Source organism: Neoarius graeffei, chromosome 16 (assembly GCF_027579695.1).
Source record: "Neoarius graeffei isolate fNeoGra1 chromosome 16, fNeoGra1.pri, whole genome shotgun sequence".
NCBI lineage: Eukaryota > Metazoa > Chordata > Actinopteri > Siluriformes > Ariidae > Neoarius > Neoarius graeffei.
The window spans coordinates 32,961,861-32,981,990 of NC_083584.1; the positions used below are offsets into that span (position 1 = coordinate 32,961,861).

General features: G+C 40.6%; 1 protein-coding gene across 1 annotated transcript in view; it reads left to right on the forward strand.

Annotated features, from left to right (window-relative positions):
• Positions 1-2,153: 2,153 nt before the first annotated feature.
• Positions 2,154-20,130, forward strand: part of angpt2b (angiopoietin 2b) — a 35,626-nt gene continuing 17,649 nt past the window's right edge. The window contains exons 1-3 of the mRNA XM_060942068.1: positions 2,154-3,023; positions 17,578-17,733; positions 19,819-19,940. Coding sequence (XP_060798051.1) covers positions 2,757-3,023; positions 17,578-17,733; positions 19,819-19,940 — 545 coding nt within the window. The 5' untranslated portion in view covers positions 2,154-2,756. The remainder of the gene's footprint in view (positions 3,024-17,577; positions 17,734-19,818; positions 19,941-20,130) is intronic.

The window sequence follows — 20,130 nt, forward strand, 5'->3', positions numbered from 1 at the left end:
ACACGCTGGGTCCTTTGGTGTAGGTTAAATTGAATGTAGTGCTGATAGTCCATGACTGACCACTGTACTAGCTTGCCTTGGTCTACCCGCGCAGTTGCACACCTCATGACCACCCAACCCCGCGCTACCCCATCCAAGTCTCCCCTTCATTGGTAATGGACCAGTCCAGGTACGAACTTAAAATTCAAAAAATACAATTTACCTATTTTTTTATAAAGGCATTTTCCATAGCAAAAAGCATGCCTAAAAATCTACAAACATTAAAAAAAATCTAATTCTCCATTTGCCGAGTATACCAGAAAAATGAAAAATTGAAATGACAACTCAATTTTCGATTTGTGTCAGAAGGTGGAGCAAGCGGAACAATGCACTGCAAAGTGTTACACGGACCGTCACCTATGTTCTATTCTGAATAAAATATGGAATTTTGAAACTTCCACATCATTGCATTCCGTTTTTATTTACAATTTGTACTTTGTCCCAACTTTTTTGGAATCGGGGTTGTACTTCAATTACAACAAAGCAAAAATAAAAAATAAAAAATCCAACCATAGTGAGCACATTTATTTGAATTCATTGAGCACTGTCGCCTCACAGCAAGACGATTCTGAGTTTGAGTCCCAGATAACCGGGGCCTTTCTGTGTGGAGTTCACATGTTCTTCTTGTGCCTGTGTGGATTTCCTCCAGGTGCTCTGGTTTCCTCCCACAGTCCAAAGACATGCAGATTAGTTCAACTGGCTAGTCTGAATTGCCCATAGGTGTACTGTATATGTGAGTGGCTGTCTCTCTGTGTTGGTCCTGCGATGCATTGGCACCCTGTCCAGGATGTACCTTGCCTCTTGCCTGATGTCAGCTGGGATTGGCTCCAGCTTCCCCACAATCTGAGATTGAATTATTTTTTTCTTTTTTTTTGACAAAAACATGTAGAGTTTTGCATGTTCTCTTGATGTCCACCTGGGGTTTGTCAGAGTTCTCTGGTTTCCTCATACAGTGCAAAAATGTGAGTAGGTGGATCGAGTAGGTGTGTGCATGGTGCTTTCTGAGCGACTAACATCCCTTCCATCCATCCATCCATCCATCATTTGTAGCCGCTTATCCTGTACAGGGTCGCAGGCAAGCTGGAGCCTATCCAAGCTGACTACGGGTGGGAGGCGGAGTACACCCTGGACAAGTCACCAGGTCATCGCAGCGACTGGCATCCCAATCAGGCCTTACGCCCTGGGATAGGCTCTGGATCAATTGTGACTCTGACCAGGATAGGATAAAGTGGACATTGAAGATGTATAAATGATTAAATACTGTAATGATGGATAGCCAGACCAGAAAATGTTCCTGGAAGTTAGTGGTTTAAATGACAATAAACTGACAGTAAAACATTTGCTTGTTTGTTTATTCAATACTAGCAGGTTACCTGGTGTTGCCCAGGTTTTGCAAAATTCTGGGTTGCCCCAGACTTCCATGTCAAATTTGGTGAAGATCCGTCAAGAAATGGTGATGTTAACCCAAGACAACCAAAAATCCAAACATCCACCACCCAGGGGCCTGCCAGGGATCCCCTGGGACCTGTACATGAATTTTGCTTACGGTATATCTGCAAAATTCCAGGTCATCCCCGGACCTACTTCCCAAATTTGGTGAAAATCCGTCGAGAAATGGCAATGTTAGCTCAAGACAAACAAACAAACTTTGCTGCTTATATTCAATATAATTGTGAAAGAATACAGGCATTAATTTTGCGTCATATTCAGGTAAAGTACAGATAAAGTATAGTAACAAAGTACAAATACTCTCCATCTTTGACTACCAAGCTGTTTGGTCTCTGAAGGCTTCTTACTTGAGTTAAACCTGATGCCTTATTAGTTACGCTGTATCCCATGAGGGATGAAGTTCGAACTAAATGAATGGAAGTGGATATAATGAATGAACTCTACAAAGTCAATTATATGAAAATGAATAACATGCATACGTTTATCAGCTTTAACTGAGTGGTGCAGCTGTGAACTGTGTAACCCCTAACAGAGAATCACTGCTGTGACTAAGTGATGGTAAGAGGTTGGGGAGGGTGGAGAAAAACGAGAGTGAGTGAGTGAGTGAGAGAAACAGGAGGAGGAGGTTTAATGAGAAGAGAATGTTCTTTGCTTGGGCTATTGTAGTGGGTGCCTGGTGTATTTTTGTGGCTTCCACCGTCAACTCCTGAGAAAGGGAGAAGAAGAGAGAAGCAGAAAGAGTAGGTGATGGAGGGAGGTTGAATGACTGTGTATCAAGAGAGAGGGGATGCTAAGGTAGACTGCTACTTCAAGAGCTCTGGCATTCTGTCCAAAAGCCCTTGAGTGCAGAAATTGTCTCCTAAGGCATTCTCACAAGAGCAGCTTCGACAAAAAGGGGGGCTGAAACCAATTTCAAGAGTAAATAAGCACGGAGCGTGGTTGCGGCATGTTTCCTGTATCGAGTCATCTACAGCACTGACTGGATCAGAAATAGGAAACAATCTGTTCTATGTATGCTCCTGTTAATGCACCAATAGAACTTTTTTTTTTCTGTGTGTAATGTCATAAAAAGAGCTTTCCCTGGAGCATCGTATCAGCCACAGAAGAAAGAAAAGAGAGAAGACACAGAAAAAGGAAAAGGCACTAACTGAATCTGGAGAAGGGAAAGAAATAATTCTACAACAACCTCACATAGGAGCTTGCTTTTTAACCTGTTTGCAGGACAGTGCTCAATTCTTTTTTTTTTCTTTTGCCATCCGTGTCCAGTGATGGGCTGGTTGCTGAGTCTGGGCTACCTGGCTGTAGTGGTGGCTGTAGCAACTGGCACAGAGAGGAGGCAGCACCAGGTGCAGCATGGCCCCTGTCGCTACACATTCATCCTGCCAGAGGTGGAGCAGTGCCCATCACCTCGAAACTTCCGGGTGAGCAATTCCCTGCAGAGAGATTCACCCTTACCCCCTGATGCAGCTCAGACTGAGAAAAAGCTTGAAAGCCTGGAGAGTGCCACTGAGAACAACACTCTGTGGCTGCAGAAGGTGAGAAGCAACTCACTTTGTTCTCTTAAAATGTATGCATTCCCCAGCTAACATCAAAATTCTAAGATCCTCTGATAATACCTGCCCAAATATTGTTAAAGTTTATGGAAGTTTTTCTAAATGCACAACCTTAGAATGATCATATTGCATCCGAAATGGTCCACTAGGAAGCTTTGAAACTCAAATTCATGTTTGGCTTGAAAGCAAAGGCAAATGGATTTCTCAGATCCTAACTTCAGAACAGCCTTCTTACATCCATCTTTCTGTTTCTCATTCCAAAGTAAACATGACTAATGCTGATGTGTACCAGGGAGATTAGTCTGGGTAAGCTGGAAGGGCAATATACAAAAAGTCAGACCTTGTCTCAGGCCAGATCCCCTTTGAGTCTAACTATGCATGTGAATTTGTTTATGTCTCAGGGTTTTTTTTTAAATGGTTTTGTATAAAAAGGTCCCAACTTTTGTTACCCAATTTAATTTCCAGGGGTGGAAATACACAGCTTTATTGCTGTGCTTAAGTTGTATTTCTGAAGACTTTTACTTTACTGAAGCATTATTGAAATGAAAAACTTGCAGACTTAAAGTACATTTCCAAGAGGGGGGAAAAAACACTTTCATTTTGATGTTCAAAATACTTTGTAGAAAGTAATCTCTGACTTTTTTTTTTTACTTGTAAGATGTCTTACACATAAAAAAAAATCAAACATCAGACTTTAATAGTCACCATCAAAACTAAAGAATATGTTGAATTAAGTTAATTTTATATAATTTATTTCAGAACATTAGCCAGCTAGGCAAGTTTTGTAGATTAACTTGTTAAATTAGTTAGTAAGTTGTTTTGGTTTCATCGCTAATGCATGCTAGCATTCAAATCCAATTATTAAACATTAGTTAACCAGCAAGCCAAATTCTACATTCATCTGAGTTTGCTTAGTGATCTCCCTTTTCCGGATCAGGCATGATGATAGAAGTTAAATCTTTTAATCAGTTAAAAATCTTTACTTTTTTTTTGAATACTCAAATATGCAAGGTGTATTCTGCATATACCACAGCAACTTGCAAAGGATTTGTCAGATATGCAGGTGAAAGACAAATGTAAAAGCCAAAAGAAAGTTTATTCAGGCAAACTGGCAGACAAATCCAAATCGTAAGGCAGAAAGCAGGAAAACTAAACCAACCAGGCAATGGTGAGGCGAGGCACAAACAGGATGTCAGAGCTAATATCAGAATCACCACAATAAAGGCTTGCTAATGTCAGCCAAGGCTACCTGGAGCATTACTTCACAATGATGGTATAAACTGTGAGTCCTTAAATACATGAGCTGTAATTGCATACAGGTGTGGATAATCAGATTTCAGGAGCCTGTGAATGGTGAGGTGTGTGCTGGGTGATGTAGTCCGTGGTGGCCATCTTTGAAGGTCGTTGTGAATTCTGGGAAGTGGGGTTTTGAGTGCAAGCAGGCGCAGACATAACATGATTACAATTTAATTTATTAATGAACATCATGTTACACATTTTAAGGGTTTATATATAAGATTTAATGTCATGGAATGTCTGAGGGACAACTTCGTTCCTGTTATCACTTACAGCAGGGGTTCTCAACCTTTTTTACTTTAAGGCCCACCTATTCATACTTGTAACAAGTTGAGGCCCATAAAAAAAAAAGATCCCCAATTATTTGGCTCATCTCTTCTATTAGAATCTAATAATCTATTATAAAGTGTATTAATGGGATGCAACATTATTCCCTGTTACAGATGGGAGCCCAGGAATTAAATAAATGCAGTCAAAACAAACTGTTTTTAATTGTAGGTATTTAAAACTGTATGGATGTGCCAGAAGCCAATATAAAACCATGCATGAGGGTCATTCTCAGTCAGAAGGGATTAATGATCCAAAAGTGGAGTCTGGCCCATTAACATAAGAACTTATTGCCATGTTTGTGTACAGCAAAGAAGCAAGTTATTAAAACCAAGAAGTACACTCAAAAGAAGTGGATAAAAAAAAACAACCAAACAAGAAACACTCAATGGGATTAGATCCTTACACGCTAACATAGAAGGATATTTCCTGAGTTGGAAAATTATGCATCTGTTGAGTTCCCTGACATTTCAAACTACCTGGTGCTGCAGACATCGTTCTACACAGACACACAGATGAAAACCTGGAACAGCATGGAGGAGTACAACTTTTTATATGTGGCTGGGTTAAAGATCTGGGGATCAAAACACTACAAGATAAATCCTGTATCGTTCATGCCTGGGTAAGGAGGCCTTTATGGGCTTTTTGTACACGTCTTTCCTATGATTGCTAGGATGCTAGAAGTTTTAGTATCAGATGGAAACAAACCACAGCCACTCGATTCTCAATCCTCCCTGCTCTTCTGTTCCAAGTCAATCATTCACAAAGATCCACAGAAACCGCTTTAAAGACCTGGGTATTATGCGTATTATATACACGTTAGTTTACAATATGGTGACCACAATCAAACAAAAACATCTGGGGACTTAAGCATCTCCTGAACTTCAAAACATCATGAAAGAATGGAAAATGGTGTGAAAAGTCATTTACAAATCCAAATTAAAAAAAAAAAATCAGAGGAATTTACAAACCTTTCATGACGTGATCACTGCAAACTCCAGCATTCTTTGACTCTACTACTTCTGAGGTTCAAGAGCCACCTCTCTCATTGTCTTTTGGTAAAATCCTTTGCTCTTTCACCCTTTATCACTTGACGGGGAAACGTGAAGAAACTTTTATCAGTTTCATGGTTTGTTTGAGCAGCCCAAAACAACGCAAGTGTAGGGCATTTCAATGACTAGCAAGACGCCCCAGTGATAGTAATGCTTTGTGAATGGTGAGCTTAGCTGACCACCAATTCCTGTCTTGCATATATAAGTACTATCATGCAGGGGCGTAGCCATCATTTTAGAAGTGAGGGGGACAATTGTTCAGAGGTCTATTGAGTGATTTATCATCCTCTTGCATTCAATTGCACCTCTCCTTAGCAGCTAAAGAACCACATAACCACAAACAGCACAGCACCAGGGAACCGACTTTAGTTCTTTAAAATGATATACTATCAAAATCTAAAGATCTATAAAGTAAAATTTATAAATAGAATTAAGAATAGTAGTAGTGACATAGCTAGTTATATTCTCTTCTCACCTGTGACCCTGCATAATCATCCCTGTTGGCCTCTGGTCCTCTGTCTCCTCTCTCACCCTGCTCTTTCTATTGTGGCAATAAAGATTAAAAAATATGTGGAAAGCAACATTTTGAAATAGAATTAGGAATACAGTAATAATAATCAGCAAATTCATGTACTTTAAACTTTAACTACCACAAAAATAAATTAAATCTTTACAGAAATAACAGTCAAAGGAACACAAATACATTTATATTCTTATTTTCTACCCAGAAGTGAGTAATCTTAGAGTAGCCAAAATAGTAACGTTACTCAAGTAAGAGTATTGTTACTTTAGAATAATATTACTCAAGTAAAAGTGAAACATATTTTGCAACAAAACAACTCTTAAGAGTACAATTTATCCAAAAAGTTACTCAAGTAAATGTAACTAGTTACTACCGCCTCTAAGTTAGCTAGCTAGCTTAACTAACTAAATTGACATCTATTTGTCATCTTTTAGCTAAACATTATCTACATTCAACAGCATTACTCAACTTAGACGGTTTGTTTGGAAAAAACTGTCTGAAGTCTTTAGCCTCTTGGCTGGTTTGCTGAACATACAGAAGCGCTGCCCAGATCTGAATCACACCAAAGATACTCATACAATATTTTCTAAAGCGTCTCTGATCACACACGACAGCGGTGTTTGTTTGCCGCCTTAGCTCCGTCTGCTCATGACGCGTTTAGAGGCGGCTCGGAAAAATGCGTTTCCACATGTTAAAAAATGAATTGAGTGGTTGTAATGGCTGTAAAAAGTGCAGGGGACAGAGGGCACAAATACGGGAAGTGCAGGGGACACGTCCCCTGCGTCCGCTACGCCCATGCTATCATGTGATATCTTGAACACGTGACCATCTATTCGGGCTGAACGTGTACGATGTCTTGCAAATGTGTGCGGGGAATTTTGAACCGATCAATTCGGGCCCGTATACTCGTAACCGATTACCCGACACATGAAGCCCCAATGAAATCGGGAAGGTGTGTGCTGGGCGTTAGAGACCAGAAAGTGTAAACTCCTCTATCCTGAAGACTTTCCTGTGCTGGAAAAAAACTTTGCAAATCACTGTGACAGTTACAAAATGTTGACAGATGAGATTATTTCCATAAATGTTAAATGAATGTCACTGCATCAACGACAATACTTTTTTTTGTTGTTTGTTTGTTTGTTTGTTTATTTTGTCTTAGGTTATTTGGCACATCCAACATAAAAGTCCTGTTCACAAGCTGCTATAGAAACAATAATGTATGAGAACGAGCACATTGATATTTACCTGTCATTTATGCTGCAGCTTGAACTACTGTCTGAGCTGTGTGGTTATACAAAAATAATGCACACTAATCAGATTTGTGAAATCAAATATAATGTGGTATGAATGGAGATACTTCCCTCAAGGAAATTTTTGGCTGCATACTTCAGTAAGATTTTGACACAGTCAGGGTGGCCCTTTTTGAGGAATCCCAGCTGGGAATTGGCCTGCTGTTTGTATGACACTTGGAGCGTGCCGTGGTGGAAACTTTAGCTCTTTTGTGAGGCTTTGCTATAAACACATGAGTAGGGCAAGAGGGTTAGTGCTGTGTACACACAAGCAAGAACACTTGAACGCCTAAGCATGACAAGGGGGTCAAACTATGCATCCACCGTGTCTGAGTATGGGTAGGTCTGCATTTCCTTTTTTCCTTCCTAAAAAGGCTTTTTAAATGGCCGAGTAAAGACAAAGTTGAAAGGGAAAATAAAGGCGATATCGAAAATTGCATGCCTTCAAGACAAGCTATTATTACTGTAAGCTATTGTTAGCAGTTTTTGTTTGCTGCATAAAAAGCTCTGAACTCAGTGTTGACTCATGTTTTTTTTATATCGTGGGGTGCACAGGGCTTTTTTATGTACAATCATGCTTTTTTGCTTTGCAGAGGCATTATTCTTACTGAGGTTTTAGCTAAAGGTCACACTTCAAATTACTTATCCATTTCACATCCATTATCATCTCACTTGATTATGCAGCCCTCTGGGGTGCACTGAAAACTCAACACATTCAGACAAGCCATACATTTTTGTTACAGAGTCCCGAAGGAGTAATAGAAGAAATTGAGGTTTCTTTCTTTCTTTCTTGGTTAAATCTTGTTTGATCTTTTCTTACTCTGGGCTATGTGCGATGTTAGTGTGTGACTGCCTGGGAAAACCCTTTATGTTGTGAAATGTTGCTGAACTGAAATCTGTTTCTCTTTTGCATGCATCTCAACCACAAATAAAGTTTAAAAGTTACATTGAAATGGAGTTAAATTAGCTCCTCATTACCTAACATGATCAGGAAAATAGCATAAGCAAGGTTAAATAAAAAAAAATAATAAGAACATTTTTTAAAGTCAAGACGTGAAAGGTAGTAAGCGGCAGAAGATTTTTCATTCTTTTTCTCTTCTTTTCTTTTATTAAATCCTGATTGTTCATCTACTGCCATCCACCCATTCAACTTCAGCAACATCTGATGGATATTCTAAAGGGGAATAAACTAAACACGTACAGCGTCTTGCAAAAATATTCATCCCCCTTGGTGTTTGTCCTGTTTTGTTGCATTACAAGATGGAATTAAAATGGATTTTTTGGGGGTTAGAACCATTTGATTTACACAACATGCCTACAACTTTAAAAGGTGCAAATTGTTCTATTGTGATACAAACAATAATTAAGATGAAAAAACAGAAATCTGGAGTATGCATAGGTATTCACCCCCTTTCATATGAAACCCCTAAAAAAGTGCTGGTGCAACCAATTCACTTCATAAGTCACATAATTATTTGATTAAGATCCACCTGTGTGCAATCAAAGTGTCACATGATCTGTCACATGATGTCTGTATAAATCAACCTGTTCTGGAAGGACCCTGACTCTGCTACACTACTAAGCAAGTAACATTAGAACCAAGGAGCCTCCAAACAGGTCAGAGACAAAGTTGTGGAGAAGTATAGATCAGGGTTGGGTTATAAAATAAAAAATCCCAAACCTTGAATATCCCATGGAGCACCATTAAATCCATTATAGCAAAATGGAAAGAATATGGCACCACTGCAAACCTGACAAGAGAAGGCCGCCCACCAAAACTCACAGACCAGGCAAGGAGGGCATTAATCAGAGATGCAACAAAGGCACCAAAGATAATGCTGAAGGAGCTGCAAAGATCCATAGTGGAGATGGGAGTATCTGTCCATAGGACCAATTTAAGCTGTACACTCCACAGAGCGGGGCTTTATGGAAGAGTGGCTAGAAAAAAGTCATTGCTTAAGAAAACACGTTTGGAGTTTGCCCAACAGCATGTGGCAGATTCCCCAAACATATGGAAAGAAGATTCTCTGGTCAGATGAGACTAAAATTAATCTTTTTGGCCATCATGGGAAATGCTATGTGTGGTGCAAACCCAACACCCTGAGAACACCATTCCTACAGTGAAGCATGGTGGTGGCAGCAGCATCGTGCTGTGGAGATATTTTTCATCTGCAGGGACAGGAAAACTGATCAGGACTGAAGGAAAGATGGAGGCAATTAAATACGGGGCAATTCTGGAGGAAAACCTGTTTGAGTCAGCCAGAGGTTTGAGACTGGGATGAAGGTTCATGTTCCAGCAGGACAGTGGCCCTAAACATACTGCTAAAGCTATGCTGGAGTGGTTTAAAGGGAAACATTTAACTGTCTTGGAATGGCCTAATCAAAGCCCAGACCTCAATCCAATTGAGAATCTGTGGCATAACTTGAACATTGCTGTATACCAATGCAACCCATCTAACTTGAAGGAGTTGGAGCAGTCTTGCCTTGAGGAATGGGCAAAAATCCCAGTGGCTAGATGTGCTAAGCTAATAGAGACATACCCCAAGAGACTTGCAGATGTAATTGCAGCAGAAGGTGGCTCCACGAAGTATTGACTTGGGTGGGTGAATACCTATGCACATTCCAGATTTCTGTTTTTTCACCTTAATTATTGTTTGTGTCACAATATTGCGCATATGTCATGAGAGGATGCTGGTGTGTATGTCGCCGCTTCTCATGTCCAGCTGTTTTATTATTTACTAACTGACAGATACATTTTGCGACTCTAATCTACCAACGTCGCATACTTTACAAGTACAACTTTAATTGCACTGCGCGAGCAGTGGTGATCAGCCACCATCAACGTTACCTGGATGAACTCAGCTGGCTACCTACAAACTGGAGTCTTACCATTGGATAGGCCATCCTGTCTCCTCCCGCGGCTGATCCCAGTCTCTACAACCAACATCATCGTGCCTTTCTGGGTTATCCATCGACTGCGTCGTTGTTGCATCCAGGTTGGATCTCCACTTGAAATTGCTGAAGTGTAACTGGTGGCTTAGCATTTAGCAGCGCGCACGGCATGGCTTTCCTCAGATACTCTGCAACAGAACTGATGAATCTCTGCTCCTTCATCCCTCAGAGCTGCCTGGATGTCCTGAAGTCTCTCCACATCTTGCGTCGTCCCAGATATGTGCATAGGGCCTCCCGACATAAGTTTGCGCATACGAGTACAACTCTGACTGTTCCATCTGTCACCTGCCGAACTTCTGCGTCGCGACGTCATCAAAACAAACGTCACGCAGAGCTTGTCAACCTGCGTCCTCTGGCTCGTGCTGACATGTCTGTCCCTTCCAACACATTCTCCAAAACGACCACAAACTTCATGCTCCTAAATACTTGCTCACTTAATAACAAAGCAGAATTAATTCACGACACAATTATTGAAAGAAAAGTCCACTTCATGTGTCTGACCGAGACGTGGCAAAATCAGCAGGATTTTTTATCTCTCAATCTGGCCACTCCCCCAGGCTATGTATACATCCAAAAGCCTCGCTCCATGGGCCATGGTGGTGGGCTGGCTGTCATACACAATTCTGACTTTATGGTTAAAGAACTCCCCATTAACTCCAGCACTTTTGAATGCATACATTTTGTGCTGACAGGGGCTGCACAGTTACAAGTTGTACTTGTCTACCACCCTCCCAAAGCCACCAATGGGTTTCTCTCTGAGCTCTCTGAGTTACTCACCACTGTCTGCCCCATGTACCCATCCACCATTATCATAGGCGATTTCAATATTCATGTAGACTCGCATAACTGCCCTTTTGCCATTGAATTCCTATCTCTCCTGGACTGTTTAAACATAACACAGCATGTACATGGTCCCACGCATGTCAAAGGCCACACCTTGGACTTAGTGTGCTCCACTGGCATAACCCCCCTCCATCTCCAGTGCCTGGACCTAGCTATATCAGATCACTATGCCATTCTTTTCTCTGTACCTGAGCCTCCACCCAGACTGCGCGTCAAACGTACAATAACATTCAGGAATATCAAGCATGTGTCTACAACTGCATTATCAAGCATGTTGGCATTACACCTTGCAACCAATCCCTCTGGCCACAGTGTGGATGCCCTTGCTGAGCATTACAACGAAGCTCTCTCGCTCAGTCTGGATGCTGTAGCCCCTCTGAAGACCCGGTCCATCTCCTTCAGCCAGCCCGCTCCTTGGTTTACCCCAGAGCTCCGCCTCATGAAGGCTGCTGGGTGTCAGCTTGAAAGGCTCTACAAAAAATCCGGCCTTGTTGTCCACCAAGAGGCCTACAAAGACCATGTCAGGAACTACAAAGAGGCCCTCTCTAAGGCAAAAACTTTATATTACTCCACCCTTATCAATAATCAACAGAACCACCCAAAGCAGCTCTTCTCCACTGTCAATTGCCTCCTCCGCCCTCCAGATGCACCCCAACCGTCTGATGCCACCGAACTCTGCTGTAGGTTCCAGACATTCTTCCAGCAGAAGGTGGATGACATTTACCGGAAGCTCCTCCAGTCTGGCGCTCCATGTCCACCTGCCTTACCTGAAGGACTGCAACTCAACCTCAGCTGCCAACCCACAACAGTGCTCTCTCTCCTCATTCTCTCCACTTAGCAACAATCAGATCATGGACTTAGTGTCTAAAGCTAAAGCCACCTCAAGCAAACTGGACCCACTCCCTACAGCCTTGGTAAAGGCATGTCTCCCCACACTATGCCCTACCATGACGGCCATCATTAACACCTCATTGACATCTGGTGTGGTGCCCTCCAGTTTCAAGATGGCTGTGGTGATTCCCACCCTCAAAAAACCCAACCTGGACCTTGACGACCCTGGCAATTATCGTCCAATCTCCAACCTACCCTTCCTCAGCAAAATTCTGGAAAGAGCAGTGGCTGCTCAACTTCAACACCACATGTCCCATCATGAGCTTTTTGAACCCCTTCAGTCTGGTTTTCGACCCCACCATAGCACGGAGACAGCTCTCATCAAGATCATGAATGACCTACTCTCTGCTGCAGACAACGGCCACATCAGCCTTCTCATCCTCCTTGACCTATCTGCCGCTTTTGACACAGTCTTTCACACCATCTTGCTCCACCGTCTCCATGAACACTTGGGCCTCACTGACACTGCTCTCTCCTGGTTTCACTCCTACCTCTCCAGTAGGACACAATATATCACCATCAAGGACTTCACCTCAACCCCAGCTCCAGTCAACCACGGTGTGCCTCAAGGTTCAGTGCTCGGCCCCCTGCTGTTCACCATCTACATGCTTCCTCTTGGTCAGATCATCCGCCAACATGGACTCAGTTTTCACTGCTATGCTGATGATACCCAACTGTACATCAACACCAAACCATCTGCTCATCTCCCTCCCCTACCACTTGTCCACTGCTTGCATGAAATAAAGACATGGATGGCCGCTAACTTACTGAAATTAAATAACAACAAAACAGAACTCATGGTGGTGGCCCCCCCATCACTTTCCAAAGAAGTCAGTGACATCCTGCTTAATGTGGACGGCTGTACCATCAGGCCTTCAACAGAAGTGCGAAACTTGGGTGTTATCTTTGACTGCACACTCTCATTCCAGGCCCACATCAATAACACCACCAAATCCGCCTTCTTCCACCTCAAGAACATCTGCAGACTCCGCCCTTCATTATCCCACTCTGTTGCAGAAACTCTTATCCATGCCTTCATTACCTCACGTCTGGACTACTGTAATGGTGTCCTTTATGGCCTGCCCACTAAAGCCCTGGACCGATTACAGCGCATACAAAACTCAGCTGCCAGGGTTCTTACACACACGAAGCGGTGGCAACACATTACCCCAACACTCAAGCAGCTCCACTGGCTCCCAGTGAAGTCTCGCATCACATACAAGATCCTACTCCTCACATACAAGTCACTCCATAATCTTGCTCCTCTGTACCTCTCTGACCTCCTCCAGCCCTACTCCCAATCAAGGTCCCTGAGGTCCTCTGGCAAGGACCAACTTGTCATCCCACGCTCCAGGCTACGGACCTTTGGTGACAGAGCCTTTTGTGTTGCTGCTCCCACCCTCTGGAACAATCTACCTCTCTGCATCCGCCAAGCCTCCACTCTGGCTATGTTCAAAAAGCATCTCAAGTCACATCTCTTCACTGAGGCCTATGGTCCTTAACCCTTCCCTCTCCCCCCATACCCAATTCCTTGACTTATCTCCTTTTTTGTAAAGTGACCTTGGGTTCCATGAAAGGTGCTATATAAAACTAAGTTATTATTATTATTATTATTACAATAAAAGAACAATTTGCACCTTTAAAAGTGGTAGGCATTTGTAAATCAAATGGTGCTAAATCCATTGTAATGGATTTTTAACCCCAAAAATCCATTTTAATTCCAGCTTGTAATGTGACAAAACAGGACAAACACAAATGGGGATGAATACTTTTGCAAGACACTGTATTTAAACTAGAAGGGCACTTGGTAGAGTGCTTACCTCCACCAAGCTACATATTAGACTATCCTGGATCCACAGGATTTGCATCAAAATCTAAGTGATTGTTCCTTGACCCATGGCTCACCTTTCCTCAAAATTTCATCAAAATCTGTTCACTACTTTTTGAGTTAAGTTGGGAACAGACAAACAAACAAATGGAGGCGAAAACATAACCTCCTCCAACAAAGTTGGCAGCGGTAACTAGTGATATTAGAAAGTTACAATTTACAGATCCATATCACTCCTTTTTGGTTTAGTTTCCGTTTCCTTCATCTTTTAAAGTCAAGCATCCATGCTTTCTCTTCATCACTCCAGTTGACTCAGACAGGAATCATTTAACAAAGCCATGTTTTCTTCGAAGGAATGGCTTCCAAACATGACCTTTTGCTCTCGATCAGATCCATGCTCTTATAGGGAAATGAGATACTGTATATGCACATACTCTACTTTTGCAAGCCCAAAACTATTTTCAAACACTTGCTGACATTAGGTAATACAAATTCTTTGTTGACACATCACCACTTCATTGGAAGAAATGGAAAAAATATCACAGTTTCAAGTTTCCATGGTAGTTTATTAGATTGTCAGCAATTTAAGATGATCGTGCTCATAGTAGAGGAACCAACAGCCTGACACTTTACTAAATGTGTCTTCACGATAATTATATTTTGAATGAGTTTTCTATAATTTATGAAAGGCAGCCAGTAATTATGATGTGACATTTCAGCTGCCTGATGCTCTGGGCTGCTATTTAATCAAGTGTAAGCTTTCTATGCCAGCCTCTGTCTCTGTTAGTTTAATTCTGCCAAGATACAAAACTTCCTTACAGGACTATTATACTTACAAAGGAGTCAAGTGAAACTTGTTGACATAACTGGTTTATGACATTCATATGCCATTTATTCATGTTCATATTTATTTATTTATTTATTTATTTAACGGTTTTCACAAAGTTTGTTTCGTCATGACTTGCTGGATGAGCTGCAAAATAATTAAAAAAAAACATTATTAGTCAAATGAACTCAGACTATGGAATCATATAGGCCTACATTATGAAGTGAAAAATAAATCACATCTGAAAAAAAAAAATACACCACATGTCCTACCTGTGAAAAATTACCATGTGAAAACAAAATCTATTGTGCAAGAAACCACATGTGAAAAATAAAACCATTTATATAAATGAAAACATGAATAAATTAATCGTATCAGGTTCATGTGCAATTTCTGTCAGGGAATGAGTTCTTCATTTAACTAAGAAAAGCATACATACATATATACACACACATATATATATATATATATATATATATATATATATATATATATATATATATATATATATATATATATATCCATCCATTATCTGTAGCCTCTTATCCTGTTCTACAGTACAGGGTCGCAGGCAACCTGGAGCCTATCCCAGCTGACTACTGTACACCCTGGACAAGTTGCCAGGTCATCGCAGGGCTGACACGTAAAGACAAACAACCATTCACACTCACGGTCAATTTAGATCCACCAGTTAACCTAACCTGCATGTATTTGGACTGTGGGGGAAACCAGAGCACCCGGAGAAAACCCACACCGACACGGGTAGAACACGCAAACTCCACACAGAAAGGCCCTCGCTGGCCATTGGACTCGAACCCAGGACCTTCTTGCTGTGATGCAACAGTGCTAACCACTACACCACTGTGTCGCCCCTATATATATATATATATATATATATATATATATATATATATATATCTTGATCTTGATCTTCTTTCAGCTGCTCCTATTAGAGGTTGCCACAGTGGATCTTTTTTCCGCATATTTGATTTGGCATAGGTTTTACATCGGACACCATTACTGACGGAACCTTCTAGAATCTATCCAGGCTTGAGACCAGCACTAAGTATGCATTGTCTTGTGCAACCCTAGTGGCTGGGTATTTTATCTAATCTGCATGTCTTTGAACTGTAGGGGAAACCGGAGCACCCGGAGGAAACCCACGCAGACATGGGGAGAACATGCAAACTCCACACAAAAAGGCCTCCGTTGGCTGTGAGGTTCAAACCCAGAACCTTCTTGCTGTGCTGTGAGGCAGCAGTGTTAACCACTGCTCTGCACACACACACACACACACAAAAAAAAGCAAAAAAAAAAAACCAACCCAAAAACAATTCCAAAAAAGTTGGGACACCGTGTCAAACATGAATAAGCACAGAATGTGAAGATTTGCAAATCATGGAAACCCCATATTTATATATATGGGCAGCATGGTGGTGCAGTGGTTAGCACTGTCACTTCACAGCAAGATATGGATAGAAACACCAGACTAATCACACCCATATGTCCTGATTGTACATTCAGTTATAGACTTAATCCTCCCTTTGCTGTTATAATAACCTCCACTCTTCTGGGAAGGCTGTCCATTAGATTTTGGAGCATGGCTGTGAGGGTTTGTCCATTCAGCCACAAAAGCATTCGTGAGGTCAAGCACTGAAGTAGGGTGAAGAGGTCTGGGTTCAGTTTGTGTTCCAGTTCATCCCAATGGTGTTCACTGGGGCTCTGTGCAGAGCAGTCAAGTATTTCCACACCGCCTTTGGCAAACCAAAATATTGCTTTGTGCACAGGGGCACTGTAATAATGGAACAGGTTTGTCCCTTTAGTTCCAGTGAAGGGAAATCTTAAAACTACAGCATACAAAGACATTTTATGTTATTGTGTGCGTCAACCTTTATGGTAACATTTTGTGGACGAGTATGGTGGTCATGCAGTACACTATTTGGACACTTACAGTATGTCTGTTACAGTATAGATGTTTGCTTACTTTTATTGCTAACACTCTGGAAAAACCGTTTCATTGTGAAAGTAAAGCACCAGGATGTGGTTAGTATTACATGATACAATGGAAATCTGAATCAATTCGTCTGCCATATGTTATTGCTCTGAAATCTACAAGTCTGAATATCAGTCTGCATATAAGCTTGCAGGTTACATCCCTACTGTATAATAAAATTGTACAGAAAAGTTTCAGTGACAGCAAATATGCTAAATAAAAAATTGTAATTGTATCCAGGGCTTCATTCAGTGATTGTTTATGCATATCTGTTTAGATAGAGAAGGAGACCGTGTAGATGGATAAGAATATGTCTGATATTATCCATTTGTCTGTACGGGAGCCAAGTTTGATTTTTAATTCTCTTCACTGGAATATGCTTAATAGCTTTCTGTGCCTTCACAGATCTTCAAATCCTTAAAATCATTCTTCAAAAGATAATATAATGCTGTTACTAAGAAAAGGAGGATCGTAAACAAGCTTAAAAAAACAAAACCCAAACACATTAGGATAATCATATGAATGCCAGGTTTTGTAAAATCTTTGAAGATTTCTCTTTTAACACCAGTATGCATATTTTACTTCTCTGCTACATGTTGAAATGTATTTTTCATACCCTGTTGTAATGGATAGTTTGATCTTAGAGAAAAATGGATGCATATTTGGACTAAGATGGTGGTCTGACCTAACTGAGGTGTCCTCTGTCATGTTCACAGCTGGAGAGTTACATCCAGGGCAACATGCGTTCGGAGATGGTGGAGATGCAAAGGAATGTTCTTAACACACAGACAGCCACCATGCTGGAGATAGGAACCAATCTCCTTAGCCAGTCAGCGGAACATACACGGAAACTTACAAATGTGGAGACTCAGGTGACTTATAAAATCGGACCGACAAAATCAAGTGAAACCATAAATTCATGTATTAAATGTCAGTTTTAATGGGTACTTCACTGATATTTGTTGAGAAAATGTACTTGTCAAGTATAATGGTTAGAAAACATCTGGGTCAAACAAAAGCAATATATTTAAAATCACAGTTACACCAAAGATCTGTTCTCAAATCTGATTGTTCAGATGGTGTTGATTTTCTAAAACAGCAGATTTGACAGTAGTGACAATTACAAAGCAAATCACAGGTATATACAGTATATTAATATCATACTCATTCTAATTAAATAATATTGGCTGGCACTGGGGGGGGTGTCTATCATATATTCCATTCAGCGAGCATGATATTGAACAAGTTGAAGACGAGTTCAATAGCATGCTAGCTGAATGAAATATATCTGATATACCACGAAAAAAAGTCAGCCTATATTATTATTATTATTATTATACATGCACATTCCTTTCAGGTGTTCAGTGTATCTTTCTCTTTCAAAATTCTCTCAAAATCTTCTGTATTTAATGAAGCAAACCTGGCAGCCATGTTTGTTTACAAATTGTCACAGTCACTCACTAGTGCGGAAGTTTTACATCTCTGACATGTGACGTCATGTTGTCATGTGACGTCATGTTGCCATGCAATATCGTAAACCATATTCAACGCTCATTCTCCATTGGGTAGAGTGACATAATACACGTAGGATAAGCGATATGCTAACAATATTGCATGCTATCAAACCAAATGAATGAAACCCGCTAGAAGGGAATAGAATACATGTTTTTATTCCATTGTAAGCGTGTCCTGTATGTACCATATAATAATAATCAATTATATATTTTTTCAGTTAGTTATAAAGTGAAGCTTTCTGTATGTATATTTAACAGTTATGGAAGGAATCTCCAGTGTCAGTGCTTTGTAATGGTCAGCAGGTTTTCCACCACAGGAAAGTCTTCAGGACAGAAGACTCTGGGTTCTTGGTTCCATGACAAGCTTTTTTTTTTTTCCCTTTTTAATTTCAAGAGAGAGAAAAAAGAGAGACTAATGAGGGAATTGTTATTTATGACAGTTAAAAGTATGATGTGTCATTCGTTAATAATTAAATATTGAAATCATAGACAAGTTACTGTGGTATAAGAGAAATAAAACCGTTTGGGACATGCTGTGGGACATAATCAGGTTTGGGGAAGTAAACTGTAACTCCTCTTTATGTCAGGCCACATCACACCACTCTCATTGATTTTTCCTATAACAGCACAAGAACTGCTTTATTCCTTACTTTTACAGTAATTAGTTCTGGTCCATTAATTTTTGTCCCCTGTACAACAGCACTCTTGCTCATGTGATATTGCTTAAGTATCAAATTGATGTCATTTTAAACATCCATCACTCTGTGTTTCCCATAATTTTAATGAATGATTCACTATTGATTGCAGTAAGGGTAGGACTGAATGCAAAAGCCAAATTTGGTTTGATGATGGACAAAAACACTGTAAAAACACCCTAACAAAACAGATCCCCTGCTTGTCCTCAAAGATAAATTTCACATTGTATTTTATACTTTGTATGTGTGTTTTGTTTTTTTTTAGTTTCCCTCCCTTTGTCAGCCATCCATTCAACACAGTAGTCCAACCTGAAAAAATATTTAACTGATTGTTTTGACATATGTTTATTATATTAGTGTAGCTGTAAAAATAGAACAAGTTGGAGTTGTACACATGGTGTAATCACTTGGGTAAAACATGAATTCCTGAAGAGACCCTGACAGCAAATAGAGGTCAAAAGGCTCTTTGAATCTTAGATATTCAGTATATGACACTGAAACAAACCATAAATGCAGGCACAAGTAAACTGGAAAACATTGTTGAACTTTCACTACCCTTTTGAGAACTTGCTTATGATATAATTCTTCGGAAGTATATGAACAACAAAAAAGTTTTTATTTTACATCTGCATTGCCAAAGGTTTCATTTTAAATTGTATACATTGCGCTAAGAAATATTAGCACCCTTATTTATGAATTAAAACATGGAATTTGTTGTATATTAAGCATAATCTGGAGACATTTGCAGGTGCTGAACCAAACAAGTCGACTAGAGATACAGCTGTTGGAGTACTCTCTCTCCACCAAGCAACTGGAGAAGCAACTCCTGCAGCAGACCCAGGAAATGTCTCGCCTAAATGACAAAAACAGGTAAGATGTCCATGGGCCTGAAGGATCTAATCACTGAGCTTTCCCTGTGCTAATGAGGAAGATACTTTTTTTCCAGTGCAGAGGGTACATTAGCATATCATAGCTGTACCTTAGTGAGACGTAATGTGTCAGGCATGAACTGTGAGTGAAGCGTGTCAGAATGTCATGCTGTTCAGGTCACAGCCAGAGG